Raw genomic sequence first — 15,316 nt, 5'->3', positions numbered from 1 at the left:
CAAGAAACCGGCAGGACCTGAAGCCGATCTTGAAGAAGCCGCGGCGGACCCGCGGCGCGGCGGGACGACCGAGTCGGCGACCATCCCGGACCGTCTCTAAAAAGGAAAAGCCCCGGCTCGTCCGCTAAATTTCTATGAAATCGGTGGCAAATGCCGCGCTACCATCGGCACAGGTGACAAAGACAGAGACTGGCCAGGTGAGCGGACGTAAAAGAGTAATACCCAGGCAAGCCTGAGTTCTCCAACCATAGCGCCACCTGAGAGCCAGCACGGTCCCTCAAAATGGCCGTCCCTCTCACCTCAGACCTTCCCGGAACGTCGACGGAAGCAGGTGGCGATATTCAGGTTCGAGCACTCGCGCGGCCGCCTCGGTTGGTGCCGAGACCCAGTTACAGCCGGCGGACACACGAAATATCGGTGCTGCAGGAGACTCCCGTGAACGCGAAGGTCGAGGCTCGGTGGCCGTGGTGTCGTGTGAAACGCGTCGAACGCTCGCGATCTCGTGCTCGATCGGACGACACAGCGCTGGGGGATCGGCGAGTCTCGCTGTTGGCTGCTGTAACAGGCTCGGTCGAGGAGCCGATACACGTCGCAGATACCTGGCAGGTGGATCTGTTCCTAGAAACGCGCTGTTCCCCTGTCCGCGTCACACGGTGCGCGCGTTTCACGCGCCGCGGTACTGGTCCCGCGGCGATCCTCGGCCTCTGGTGATTTCAATGCTCGGTGCGGCCGTGTCCGGAAGAGCGAGCGAGCGATCGAGAGGACCCGAGAGAGAGACGGGGCGAGGGGGAAAAGAAAGAGACAGACAGCCTGTCCGTGACATCGTGCGCGATTTTACCAAGTGCCGTGGTATCCCGTAGCCCTGGGCACGACCCGCCGGTAGAAAGTAAATCGTGTCGGACCGTGGGACTGCGAGGAAATCCTGACTGGGACGAGAACATCCGCGAACGTCCGAGGAGAGATGTCCGGAGCGAGGCGTCGAGGTATCTCGTGGACCACGCTGGACGCACGAGCATGAGGACGTGAGTATTAACATCGGAAACCGAGGAATTTTTCGACCTTATTCGCTGCTCCAATTGTCTCCCCTATCGTCTCGTATCGTCTCGTATCGTCTCCGATTGTCTTCTATCTGGCGATGCTCTATCTTAGAGGATAGCCGTGTAGCACGGGCCGAAGGATACCGCATCGGATCCACCGTGGAAGATTTATTCCGTGTTTCGGAACGGTACACGTGTTTGACAAATCTGATGCGCCTCGGGGAACTGGTTCTCCGGTGCACGGCACGGCGAGAATAATTCAAATCTCTGGATCTCGCGGCACACCGTGCGACGACGTGTACAAACGCGAGTAGCTCGGGGCGCCCCGCGCCGATCCGATTCGATTCCATTCGATCCGATCCGATCCGAGCCGGTCCGAGCGGAGCCGATCCGAGCCGATCCCGATCGAGCCAGGCCGTTCAATGGAATGCCAGCTATTCACCGGTACTTTCGCGCGTTAAGTAACAAGACAAACTGTCGCAAACGCGGGAACACGCCTTGTTCTGCCCGCGAACAATGATGCCGTTAACCTGTTGCGCGGTTACGGGGGGAGGGGGGGAACGCCGCGGCAGCCCGAGAACTCCAGCCTCGTTGCGTCCACGTACTCTCCGATTCACCTCAATAAAGTTTCTCGTTTCTTTGACGCGGTACAAGGAGTTACGTAGTTGCGCGTGTCTTTGTGCGGCTGTCTCTCTTCGTGAGCGGACCGAGGGCGCGCGCGAGCGCGAGCCCGGCCGGCGTAAATACCTAGGAGAAGGTGGGCCAGAATGAGGACACCGGTATTCGAGCGGGCATTATCCAGTGATAAACGGCCGGAGGAATGCGATAAATAATTTTCACGTGCGTGACGCCGCCGATTTTCGACGACGCACCATTGTCCGTCTTCGACGGGTTGTCTAGTCCCGAACTTATCGGCCGATCAGCGCGATTCGTATGGTTGGTCCTGCTGTCGGTCCTGAACATTCGGAACGGCCTCGTAATAATCTAGAAAGTATCGTGTTTATTTACACGTTAGCAAGCATTGGTAGAAGCGACGCGAAATTTCACGCGGCGACTTTGGAAAACGATTTACTAAGTTGCCGGTGAATTGGGACATTGATTGGTTCGCGTATCGAACCGCAAAGTTGCACGGAATTCGTAACCGGTGTGCATGGAGACCAGTTGTACGCAAGAAGAAAAAGACTCAATTGTCTATAAATAGCTGATATGAAATCGACGCAAGGAACGTCTAAACTCGATTAGTAAAGCATATTAAAGAACCAGAAGCTGCATAGCCGATGAAGTTAACCAGTGAAAAACGAAAAGCTAACAAAGAATGTACTCGACATTACGAACAACATGGAATTCTGAAATATATTATAAACAGAAAACTCATCGATGTAGGACTAAGGATTTTCATGCATTTCTGACAGAAACGACTAGATGAAATTGAAGACTATAGATGAATTCAAAGAACGCTCCTGCATTCTCCTCGATTTTTTATATCGCCAAGAAGAGAAATAAACTATCATTCATTCAGCGTTCCTTGCAATCGATTCACAAGATTTTTATTTCGCATAAAGATCCGCAGTCAATATTGACAACAATGCGACGATAAATGAAGCCGGTCGAAATAAATTTAACCGAGCCGGTCGAAATAAACGGTTTCACAGTTTCTTTTTCAAAATTGTTGAAATGTATAGAGACACTTTCCTAGGAAGTTGTTGAATATAATTCGTCGTTCGTGCACATATCACGATAAGAATATTCTCGTGATATTACGATAAGTATAGTCTCGGCATTCTCATAAAGCTGCACGCGTTAGCCGTTTTTAGAGGTGGGAAAAGTTCATCGTTAAACCGCCTGTATTTCGTCGTATGGTCAATTATGGTCAATCGTATTTCGTCGAATGGACACGCATTGGCCACCGAGCGACGAAGAAAGAACAGTCGACTGAGTTCGAAGGGACGGGATAATCTGGGACTATCTTCCACAGTTTCGTGGCACTTCCGTGGCCACGGCCGAGCTTCGAATGATAGTTCGCTGGTGGGGAAACGCGCAAAATATCCAGTTACCGTGGCTCGTTGAAACCGAGGATCGCGAGCAACGGCCGTGATGGCCACGCGCGCCGCACGATGAATGAAAATCGACGGACAACCGTAATTGGAAGTGTCGCGTTTTACGGGGACCATTACGATTTCCTCTTTCGCGCGTTGCGTAACGCGCCGCGCGATTAAAATGCAACGACCGGCTCGCTGGTTTATTTACAAGCGACGAAATCCCCGGCGTAATTACCGAGAGAGAGAGAGAGAGAGAGAGAGAGAGAGAGAGAGAGGCCGCCGCAACGAAAGCTGCAGAAAAATTTCGGTTGCTGTCCCCGTGTCGGGGGACACCGACGCGATTTACGACAGAGGCTCACGACCGCCGGCGCGTTGAGCGTGGGACAAGAATCGATCGAGCCCGTTTCTTCGTTAGCCCCGCGAATACCACGTGAATGAACACTGTAGCCCGTATAAAGGCTGCTGTTCACCGGCTACAACTTCCGGGTGAGCCGCGTCCCCCTTGATGTCCCTCCTGGAGAACCGGCGACGTCGCCATGCCAGTTTTGCTTAAATTTGAAAGTCACTCGCACGGGTTCAACTTTTTACACCGCATCTGGTTGCGGATTTTTCCGAGGCTCTTCCTAGTGCCGGATCATGCACGATTTCTAGGGGACGGAGTACTGTTTCATCCGTTCGAGAGTCTCGAGTTGTAGATCTCGATGTGAATTCAGGTTGCTGTGGCCTGCGAAAATTGAATGAAAATTCAGTTCATTTAATAGGGATTCTTGTGACAGGGAAATGTAACACTGGACAATATTTTATCATATTTTAGTCACGATTAGACTGCGGATTTTTAAAAATCGTGCAGTAACTTGAGGAAAATTAAGGATATTGAATTAAAAAATTTCGATCAAAGTTTGAAGAGCGGCATTTGATCGCTCTGGCAGGTTTAGTGTCGAAGAACGGTTTCCTAAATGTACTGAAAAGATTGCTCATTGCAAAAAGAAGCTAAACGAAGCCCATTTTGTATCTACATCTGTATTTACATCGATCCTACATCTGTCATACCTACACGAGTTAGACACGCTATTCGCGAAGTATCTCTGAAGTTTGTCCACGTAAATTAAAATCTATCGCAGCATTTATGTACTTATTTGCAGCCATTTAATTTAACATCATGCTGCAAGAGTTGATTCTGAATGAATTGATCGCCTCCCACAATGCTCTTCGGCAATAATTGCACAAAAGATCCTACGATAACTCTTCCCCCCTTTTTCGCTTTATACGTTGAATTAACAAAGTGTGTTCTACACGCAATCTTACGATTGAAGTAAATACAGCTTGCAACACAAATAAAGAGAATGGATGAATTTTCGAAGAAACATTGCCGTAGATATTATTTCCAAATAATTATCGCAAGAAGAATCGGCTAAAGCAGTATCACCAGAAACAAAATCTGCAACTTCCCCGTTCTTTTTGACAAGCTTTGTGAGATATCTGTATCGCGCCACTGGCGCAAGGTGTTCGGTCATCGACAGAACGATCGCGTTGCAAATGAAATGCTTTCTCCCGATATCGCGGCGCGTGCTCGTTCTCCGGAAGAAGAACTTTCCGCGCGCGTTTCTTTCACCGCGCGGAGTTTGTCCGCGGCTCGCCGATGGAAATCGTCGCTTCGGAACCCATTGCACCAGCGGTAAAGAGAGAAAAAAAGGAATCAGTGCGTGTCCGACGACAGGGACAGACACTGAAACAGCGAAAACGAAAGAGAAAGAGAGAGCGAGCGAGAGATAGAGGGAGAGAGAGAGAGAAAGAGAAGAGAGAGAGAGAGAGAGAGACGGCGAAAAAAAGGAACGCGATTCGTTGATGCGTGAGAGGGACAATCCCGTGTTTATTATGGTATTGTTGTGCATGGTCGCTAACGGTATGACGTAACCCGGTATTGTGGGTATCGTTGGTCGCGGGGAGAAGAATTCGTAGCTGTGTGGCGTCGTCGTCGCGGAAAGAAAAGGGAAACCTCTATCGGTCTTGTAACGGTGAAACCGAAGTAATAATTTCTGAAAAAAAATGAGTCATGGATCATTTAGAAAGTTTTCGCGTGACGCTTGACTTCTCGAACAACGAACGATGATACGATTTTTTCGCCCCCGTTTGCTGGCTCTTATGCAATTTTTCGCGAGAGGCTCGCCGAACAATCGCGACCGGAGGGCTGCTATGAATGGTTTTAACTCTGCCGTCTTCGTCTATCCTCTTATTACGGTTCGTGGACCGTGGGCTCTGTGCATTTACAACGTGAATGAGCGAGTCGAACGTGAAGCGGTAAAAGCGTCGGAAGAACTTGAAAAATTCGGTTTTGTCACGGTTACCTTATTCGAATCGTTAAGAGAACTGTGCGGCTCCCGTTTCTTGCAAACCGTACAAAACATTCTGATCCTGCACAAAAATACGTGATCTACCAAAGTCTGAAGTCACTTAACGCTTTGACCACCATGCGTCAACAGTTCGACAATTTCGTAAAATCGAAGTATTTTTCTGAATCAAATTCAAGCCGATCGTTCTTACTTTTTATGGATCGTAATGGGAGATATAATAGACCAGCGTAAAAGTTAATTTTCACATGCGAGCAAATCACAGTAAATTTTCCCTAATTGACACTCAGATTATGCACAAAAATGTGCATCAATTTGGAAAGAGGAGGTACGATTATTCGAGCCTTGCGGCTCGTTTTTATAGTTACCAATTGTCAACAATCATAAAAACGAGCCGCAAGGCTCGAATAATCGTATCTCCTCTTCCCAAATTGTCAATTTTTGTTTACAATCTGAACGTCAATTAGGAAGAATTTACTGTATTTCGCCATCGACGTACGTGCGGTGCGTCCGTCAAAGCCCGTCAAAACGACGTTCCGAACAAAGAATTAAAAACCTGCATGGACCTTGGCATGCTAACAAAGAGGTAAACGAGTATAGATCATTTCACAGTTGTAGCAGCCAATAGGAGAATGATGGATATCCCCCACGCGTCGGAGGCAGAGTTAATAAAGGATCGGCCGCAAAAGAGGGAAATAGACAGCAGCGTGATAGAGGTTTTAACGAGGACGCACGGTTGATCCGCACACGCGGGGAAAATCCGCGACGGCCGTATTACAGGCGTCGGCCGGGCCCCGCGAAATCTGTTGCAATTACCATTCGCCCACTGTGAAAAGTATTGGCAACGGGATCCGTTGCAACAGCCGGTCGGCAGGAAAGTGTTGGCGGCCAGGTCGTTTTTAATAACGCCAATGCATTTTGTTATCGGCCGGATCGCACGCGCGCACGCGGAGATGGTATCGTTTAGCGGGTCCGCGCGTGTGCCCGCGAGCGCGCGCAAGCGAGCGAGCGCGTTTCTTTTTCCTCTTTCCCTCTTTCCCAGACATCCTGCGAGGGTAATTATTGAGAGTTAGGAAACGGACTCGGTCTGATTCGCGCGCGGGCACGCGTTTTGCATTGCGGTAATTACCCCGGCCAATTAAAGCACACGTTTCAACCGGCTGTATCGTTGAACTTGTGAAACGCTTTTTTTTCCACGGATTCCCGTTTTATCGCGGAAGAGAGACATCAAAGTCGAACTAGCCCCGCTCCGCAGAGTCTAATCGAGCTTGCGACGAAAACTCCTCAAGAGGATTACTCGGTGACTTGATTCCGATGCAAAGGCTAGATTTAATTTCTTCTCTCTCTTTCTCTCTCTCTCTCTCTCTCTTGCTCTTTCTCTCTGTCTGTCGCTTCCTATCTCTCTCGAATTTTTTTTCGCCCTTTCGGCGACCGCGGTGCAGTCGCTGAAAAGAGCTTGTTTGGAGGATCGTACTTTAATGTTCGTATTAAGTTAATCTTGCAATCAAGAGCGGTTCGTTACGTCGAGCTTTTAATGCTTTTGGGACGGAGGCTGCAGCTAGGTCACCGGTGATTGTTGCAAAATGTAATTCAGAATTTTCTCGGATAATATCGTTACTCGTTACCTATCTATCTTTTAAATAGGGCATCTGGAATCGTCGATTTCAGTATCGGCTCCGTACTCCTCGCTTTTTTTTACTGTATACTAATATGAGACGAACGTAGCGACTGTATGTTAAATCCTCAATTCGATACAATAAACTTGTAATTAAATTCACACGCACATTCGCATAACTGGAGGAATAAAGTAGCGCGTCCAGTACTGTCCGGAATTGTTTGAACACTTACACACAGTCACTATCAAAATATCTTATAAATACAGCGTCTTTTATCAGCTTACTATGCACAGAAGCGTTGTTATTAGCATAACCAACGTTTATAATGTTGCTAAGACGTTTAATACAAACGTTCCGTATCTTTGTCTATGGCTAACTTCTGAAAAAGTCTGAGCAACACTTGATAACCATCAGGTTAAAAACAATTTGTGGTTTGAATTCGTGGAATGAATTGAATACAAACACCAGAACCCAATTCGTCACAGTCTGAAAACTTTAACGACTATTAAGAAACAATTGAAGAACATATAGTAGACTGCGGATTTCATGCCATTATGGAAAAAATGAGTAAGAGTAATTTGTAACAAAAAACAGATAAGGAGAATTCGAGAGTACCTATGTATTATTTTCGACATACTAAAATCATTGAAAGAAAAAAGAAATTTCTATTTACCTTCTGTATCATACAATCAAATTACTTTTATTTGGCATAAAGACTCGTAGTCTAGTAATTAGTATTCATCCAGATGTGCTAGGCGTATCGGTACTTTTAAACGACGCAGTCGCAAATAATGGATACGAGGAAAATAGATCTCCCCTGTCATTCCTCAGGGCCCGGTTTCCAGCATGGGTCTCTTTGCTATCATAATAAAGCGTGCACACGGCGGAATCGCGTCGGTTTTGTTGCGTCCGTGGAAACTGTGGGGACGAGGATCGATCTTGCGATCGGCGCATCAATCAGTCTCGCGATCGGCCATCCTCATTGCCACCGCAATACCCGCCGCCCCCGTGGTCGGGTCACTTTCTAACGCATTCCCGGCGCACTTGGCCGCACACACACGCATCCTTAACGCCAGGCCATACCCGCCGCAACCCGCATTCTATCTCAATCGCGGCTGCGAGCGGTCTGGACGCGCTAAAAATTTACGAGCCCGATCCGGTGGGTCTGCGGCGCGTTCCCTCCAGTGATTACCGATCTCTCTTTCTCTCACTCCCTTTCCCTCTCTCTCTTTCTCTCTCTCTTTCTCTTTCTCTTTCTCTTTCTCTCTCTGAACCACTCGCCTTTTTCCCTCGCGGAGAGGCGAGCAATTTCACCCGACGTATCCGCGACTGTACCCTGACTCGTTGCTGTTTGCCTGCCAAGGTCGCAGCTGGTGGCTACCAGAGCGAGCTGCAGCACGGACTGACGACAGAGAACCAGCCAGCCAGAACGAGAGCGAGAGAGAGAGAAAGATAGAGAGACCGAAGACAGCTACCACGAGGATCCTGGTCGCCCGTGAATCATGTATCGGCCGAACTTCTACGAGAGCACGTGTCTGAGGTGCGCCCAGACCGTCTACCAGGTGGACAGGGTCGGCCCACTGAAGGACTTCACGTTCTTCCACGCGGGATGCTTCAAGTGCGCGATCTGCGGCACGAAGCTGACCCTGAAGACCTACTACAACAACCAGCACACGATCAACGACAAGGAGGTCTACTGCAGCAGCCATGTGCCCAAACCGGGCCCGGGCACCTTGGACGGGTCCAGCGTGGGCATACGCAGCGCCCTGAACGTGCCCAGGAGCGGTTACGTCAACGAGCAGATCAGAGCCGGCGGTGCGTCACCGCGCGGACTCTATCCACCTTGGTAAGGAGCCTTTGGTCACTCATTTTCTAGATTAAACCGCGCCTCCGGGGTGCAATTCCGCCGAACGCGTAGAATCGCTGTAGGAACTTCTTGGAAGATGTTCTTAGAACGTGTAGCTTGTCGTTAGACTGCGGGTCATTACGGAGAATATAAAGACAATTTGGGCGCTGTTTTAACTCGTTACTGGTAAGTTAGAAGTACCTATTATGAAACGCCGCTCAATTGTGACCCGTTCTTGAAACAGTAACGATACAGTTCGAAATGAAAATTTGTATAGAAATTCTATCCACGTGTTTGAACATTGTACTTTGTAAATTCGCTCACGCGTAGACTGTTATTTAACAATCGGCTGTAAAAAGAATGTTTATTCGAATACGGCTGTTTCTAGGCAAGAATACACTGTTCCATATTGTGTACTTCAAAGCATTTCAAATGCCTGTTTCAAAAGAGGGACATTTAATATGGAATACAGGGAACATGGTACGGGAAAACGGTGTTCCATGATAGGTAAATGCTCGACTTTTTACTCGCATTATTTTTCATTCGTATCGAATAAATATTTCAATGTTCGTTACGTTATCTAAAGGCAGAACAATAACACTTTTCGGTTGTAATAAAATCGATGATAATCTTATACTCCCAGAAAATCGCTTCGCAATGGTTACTTTAACCGTGGCTTATTCTGTAATAGAACGTTTGGCAGAGTACTAGAATGTTAATTCCTGGATTGAAATAATGGTAAGTGATGACTCGTTCAGTTCGCTGATCAATAACGGCCAATAATGGGTGCATTGTGTTCTGTATCGTGAGTTGCACATAGAGGATGATACCGGTGAGAGCTAAAAAGACCGAGCTCTAAGGGTACCGTGATGGAAACTATCCGTTTCTAAAGACTGCATTGTTGTGGCCAGTTTTACTATCGATGCATACTGTCGAGTTTACGTACGGTAGATATCCGATCAATAAGACCAGGTCCAAACGCTTTTAGTTTCCATCTTCAGTCTCAAGTCCTTTTAAGTTCATTTAGATCTTACGTCTTATAATTCGCCGTCGTGGAACGAACGGATGAGTCACCGAGAAACTCGGCACATATTTCTGTGCGAGCTGCTGCAGATCTCAGCAGATTAGCGAAATTATTGTGTGCTACGGTCAGAGATTTCCTAAAGATAGTAAACTGTGCTAACCGGGATTCTTAATACAGATTAATGCTAAGAAGTTGAATCGTTCTCGATTCAATTCATTTTTTTCCCACCAAATTTAGACCAATTTATTTAACGTAAACGGACCAGATTAACTGATTTTTGCATAAAAATTCAATATAATAATGATAATACTAGAATAACGATAACAATGAAAACAATATGTAAAAGATCACGATTGTTAAAATTAATTAATTTGGTAACACCAGGGTTGTTTACTCATCAATGTATAATTCTATGCAGCGGACGAAGCTCGTTGACAATTCTTCTTTGATTAAGCGGTACGATATTAAATTTATCGAAAATATTGTTATAATTATGAAATTGTATTTCGTCTTCTTCGTTACCTTGAATGATCGAGCTTCAAATCTTTCAAGAGCCGCTTCGTTAGAGTAAATGTCAAGATCGACGAAGACTCGTTTCAGAAACCTGTTCATTCCACTAAATATCGATTCATCCATGCGCGATTTCTCATGAAGTCGACAGGAAACTAGGAGCTTCCTACATCCTTTCACTGTCGAAATCCTTCATTTCTGCGATCGCAACAGCCGTCTGAAACGGACTGCAAACTAATCCGAACCCTTTTCCCCCGTTACGCTTATCCGAATGTGTTATCTGCTTAACACAATGATCCTTTGATACTGTTGTACAATCTCGGTATCGCGGCAGCGCTTGGAAAGCAAAATCCTGCATTGAATGAAGCCGCGGGATGCGTTGCGTCTCATGTACCTTGAATATGGAATGCTTGATAATAGCAGCAACAATCATAAGGAAACACGACTGAAAAAGTCCGGACATTACCATTGTCTCCTCATTTCTCTTGTGTAATTCTACTGGCCTCGAAATTGTTCCGAAGTGGACCGAGAATAGTTGAATCGACACAGACAGTGATTCTAGTTAAACGTTCTTTGAAAACGAGGTAATTAGTACAATACAGTTCGCAGTGACTGTCGCCTTCGAGAATACAGTTAATGCGATTACTCTTAGACCGCGGGCTTTATGCGTTTATGATAAAAATGGCTGGGTGCAATTTAAAAGCGTAAAAAGATCGAAAAAATTCAGGGCTGTCTATAGAATAGAATAATTGAATAAGACAAACGTAATATATATTATATTTGTCTTATTCTATTACGTGGCTTCCGTTTCTTACAATTCACATTTTTGAAAATTTTGACTTACGTTTAAAATGTGGCTACTATAAATTAAATTAATACACATGTTAGCAAACAATGACATTCCTTGTTTCTTACAATTAGCAAAACGTGATTCACGCCACTACGATTCTAATCTATTCAATTGAGACAATTTTTATTTCGTTTAAAAATTTGCATTTTCCTTAATATAAAAATAATTCTCTGTCGAAATTGCTTTATTTTCAAATATATTGTGCAATATATCAAATATATTATACCAGAAGAATAGATTCTATCATGAAACTGCTCCTCTAAAAGACTACATAGAATTCGAGTAACAAAAAACAGATTTCGTAGCGATTAGATTGCGGATTTTTATGTAAAATAAAATTCGTCTAATTGTAAGGAACGTACTTAGGTGACAATGTCATTTTTTTCATGGTTCTAATAAGTAGAAAATAACGTGAAAATATCCTTAAATTCTTCTAATGTCCTCACAGTTCTGTATTTCGCCCATTCATTTTTATCATCGACACAAGAGATTCGCAGTTTAAAAATGACCTTATAAAAGCTGCCACAGCAAACTTTCCTCGACGAGCATGATTTTTTTCTCGCATAGAATCGCCGTCCGACCAAACGACGCGACGAAGTGGGAAAAGTGTCGCGTTTCGCAGTGGTTCGCGGGAACCCGTATCTTCCCTAGATCGCGACAGTCATCCAATTAACCGCATTGAGTCCACTTAATGATTCCAAGGACGCGGTCATTCGTACGCGACCGGTATCCGCGTTCGCGGGGTTACGGGTCCGCGTTTCGCCGAAGGAACGTAACGCTTAGCTGCGGGAATGGATCGGTAGTCCGATCCCGAAGCTTTTTGTTTACAATATTATCGTGGCCATCGTTGATGAAGAATTCTCACGGAGCGCCAGTAATTTTCTTGATCGGGCTGGCCGTGCTGGAACGAGCGCCAAACGTCGCGATAAAGCCGCGTTAAGCGTCGTTAACATTCTATCCGTGTACGTCGCGCTCCTTATTTACGTTTTTTAATGGAATCGCCGGAATACGGGTGCCCGGTGTGTTATGGCCGGTAGGAAATTAACGTGAACGACTCTCCTTTACGTTTCCTGTATTTTAATGGGGTCCGAATGGTACCCCGGAAAGTCGATCGAATCGGCTCACGTTCGGTTTCACCACTTTCCCTTCGGTGTTAAATCCAGACCGCGGCCTAAGTGGAATACGGACGACCGGACTATTCGGCACGGTTACGATTTTGTTAATTGCATGATTGATGCTCGAAAGCGATCGGCTTTTATCGCGCACTCGCCGCGAGTCTCTCGGTCCTCCTCCGGGGCTCGTCGCTTTTATCGGCCTTTGTTCCTTCTAGGAGCTGCGCAAATTGCACGGTTGTAAACAGGAACTCTGCAGTCTCTTGTGCAGCGTGTAATAAAACAATTGATTGATTGGAGATTTGCAAAAGTGTCGCAGGCTTGACGTCTACGTATGACGGACGGCACGGAAGCCAATCATCGTGCGTCTATCAACTTTAAAATTCGGATAAACAAGGATTTTGCGCAAATCAGCTTTAAAAATATAACAATCCCGCTAATAATGCGACGCACAGTTTGTATTATAAGCTGACATGCGAATGAACTTGATCGGAAGAGAAACGAAAGAAAAGTATCAGTGGTTTTCTGAGTAAAAAGTGATTCCCTCTGAACAATTTCGTTTAATCGCTCGATATATGTGCCGCTATCTATTGTTTATTTATGAAGAAATCGATTGCGGTAGAACCACAATTTCCATTTATCCGATCTCAATTTACGCGAACGGAATTTTCGTCAATGCCCGGTTTTGTGAACGGTCGCACGATCGAATCCGCTTGTGTACCCGAGGACTGCAGTTATTTGAACGCAAAGTTGCAAACAGTGGGGATAATCGTCGCACTCCCATTGTATGAATCTATCCGGTTGTAAGAACTAGATGTCTCCTGGCGAGTACAAATAAATGGAGTTTTTACGGTATACGAATTTATCGATCGACAGATTCTCTGATAAAAGATGATCATGTTGATCGGCTTCTGAACCGACCGTACGAAGTGGCACGAGTTGAAAAAAAAACTAGGTAGAGAAACATTGCAGTGTTCCCCGTGCAGTGTACTCCACTTTCCGCGAGATGCGGGCCAAAAACGTTCTCCGTTAAACATTAATAGCGACACCAAACGAATTGCAGGACATTCCACAAGGCGGAGTGAGGGTAAAAACCGCGAGGCTGCACGTTTCTTGCAGCTCCAGTTCGTCCGAGTACAAACAGAAATTCGCGGAGGTGTTGTCCATGCCAATTTAATTCCCATCAAGATGAACGAGCGACCGATTAAAAAGAATCTCCTCCGGGTTTCGCCGTGTACTCGATGCATTCCAGGAAGGACCTGCACGAAAATCGTTGTCCCGGCCGGCCGCGGCCGTACCCACGATAATTTCACACGTCCCTCACGTAACTCGGACAGTTTTCTACGCTTGTTGCCGTTGCACGGCATTTTTTCACGGACGTCCCGCGACAATTATTCCCGACGAACACGCTCCGTCGTGTTCCATATACGTGTCGGTCCGTTCCTCGCCTCGTTCATCTTCGTTATATAACGCATCGCCTCGCTGGCCTTAATCCTGCCGGCGACGTCTCGGACAAAGTCGAGACAACCGCGATTGTGCGCGAGAACCGCACTTGCTCTTCACCCAGAATGTCAATGGCTGACCCGATTTCGTCGGAATATCGCGAACGAGTCGCGGAGAGATTCGAACAGACCGCGTGTTTCGAGGATCGAGGATCGAATGCGCGCGCGCGCGCGCGGCACTCGAGTATCCTTCTTCGGGTCGCGTCGAAGGAGATCAAGCACGTCTTGTTTGGATCGAGCGTACCTTCGAGCACGTTGCTCTTCAAACCGACCATTTTTGGAGAAAAATCGAGATTTCGTTGGTCACTCGGCGATTCACGATTTTTGAAGGCGTTAAGAGCGAATTTTGGACAAATAGTGAAACATTCTAAATGCTTGACGTTATAGCTACAGCCTATACCTATGTAACATAAAAGCCATAAGCATTTTGCAACGCAATGTTTGCATGCAATCATTGCCGGCTGGCCAAAAGAATTCGCAATCTAATTGCAACTGCAGTGAAAGTGAGAATCGCATTTTTGAAAACAGGAAAACATCGAAATTGTTTGTATATAGTTAAATCTTAGCTGTTTTAGTTTAATTAAATTAAACGGTTAACAACTGTGGAACCGAAAATTTTTTTTCTTGTTATTCTTGATCTGTTTGCACTTATTATTGACATAATATTAAGGAACGATTATACGATACATGTTAATAATATTATAATAGTCGATTTAATAGGCGTGAATTAAGAGTTAATAGTTAAATTTCAGTTTCATTCGATTGGGTGGTCCTTGAGCAATCGCGCTAATAGACAGTTCCGTAGAGCGTTCTTGAAATTTAATTTCGTCTGTTTTTACGTTTAAATCGATCTGCTTTGTAATCTAATTTTGCCGGTTTCTGCCAATTGAATTTTGTCTGTTCTGCCAATTGAATTTTGTCTGTTCTTGGAATTTAATTTGGTCCGCGCTATGCCATTGCAATTCGCCTTCTGAATTTAGTTCGATAGGCGTTAACTGATCCATAATGTTCGTACTAACGTGGAACGTCTAAATAGACCGGTCCGAGTACTCCGAAGGACGCTAAAATGGCGACAATAACCGCGCGGAATTCTCGCGAGTCGCGTTTACGTAACGACGCAGCGCGCACGCGATCCACAAAACTTTTCTCCTAACTTTTAGTGCCGGATGTTTTCCGATTTATGTAACAAGTCTTCGGTTACTTCGTGTTCAATGTCGGAAGCGTGCAATTACGGTGAAATCCGCTTAATAATGACTTTCGTTTTATTCTCCCTCGCCCTCGGATTAATCGAAACCGAATAGGTCCCACTATTTCTTCGTCTGTTCGCCGTTGTAACAAAATCTCGGCTATCTGGTTCCGTTAATCCGTACTTTCTCCCGATTCGAACGATCTCGGCCTCTAATTAATCCAGATTAACCGTGCTTTACCGCGC

General features: G+C 46.0%; 1 protein-coding gene across 2 annotated transcripts in view; it reads left to right on the top strand.

Moving 5' to 3' along the window:
- Positions 1-314: 314 nt before the first annotated feature.
- The window catches only part of Hil (peptidase hillarin), a 37,014-nt gene continuing 22,012 nt past the window's right edge, over positions 315-15,316 (top strand). Inside the window, exons 1-2 of one of the 2 annotated variants that reach the window (XM_033465100.2) lie at positions 315-1,022; positions 8,404-8,886. In XM_033465100.2, coding sequence (XP_033320991.1) covers positions 8,543-8,886 — 344 coding nt within the window. In that variant the 5' untranslated portion in view covers positions 315-1,022; positions 8,404-8,542. The remainder of the gene's footprint in view (positions 1,023-8,403; positions 8,887-15,316) is intronic. The other variant, XM_033465099.2, reaches the window with a different exon arrangement.

Source organism: Megalopta genalis, chromosome 12, assembly GCF_051020955.1.
Source record: "Megalopta genalis isolate 19385.01 chromosome 12, iyMegGena1_principal, whole genome shotgun sequence".
NCBI lineage: Eukaryota > Metazoa > Arthropoda > Insecta > Hymenoptera > Halictidae > Megalopta > Megalopta genalis.
Note: the sequence above shows the minus strand (reverse complement) of the source record. Positions and strands in the feature narration are given on the sequence as shown.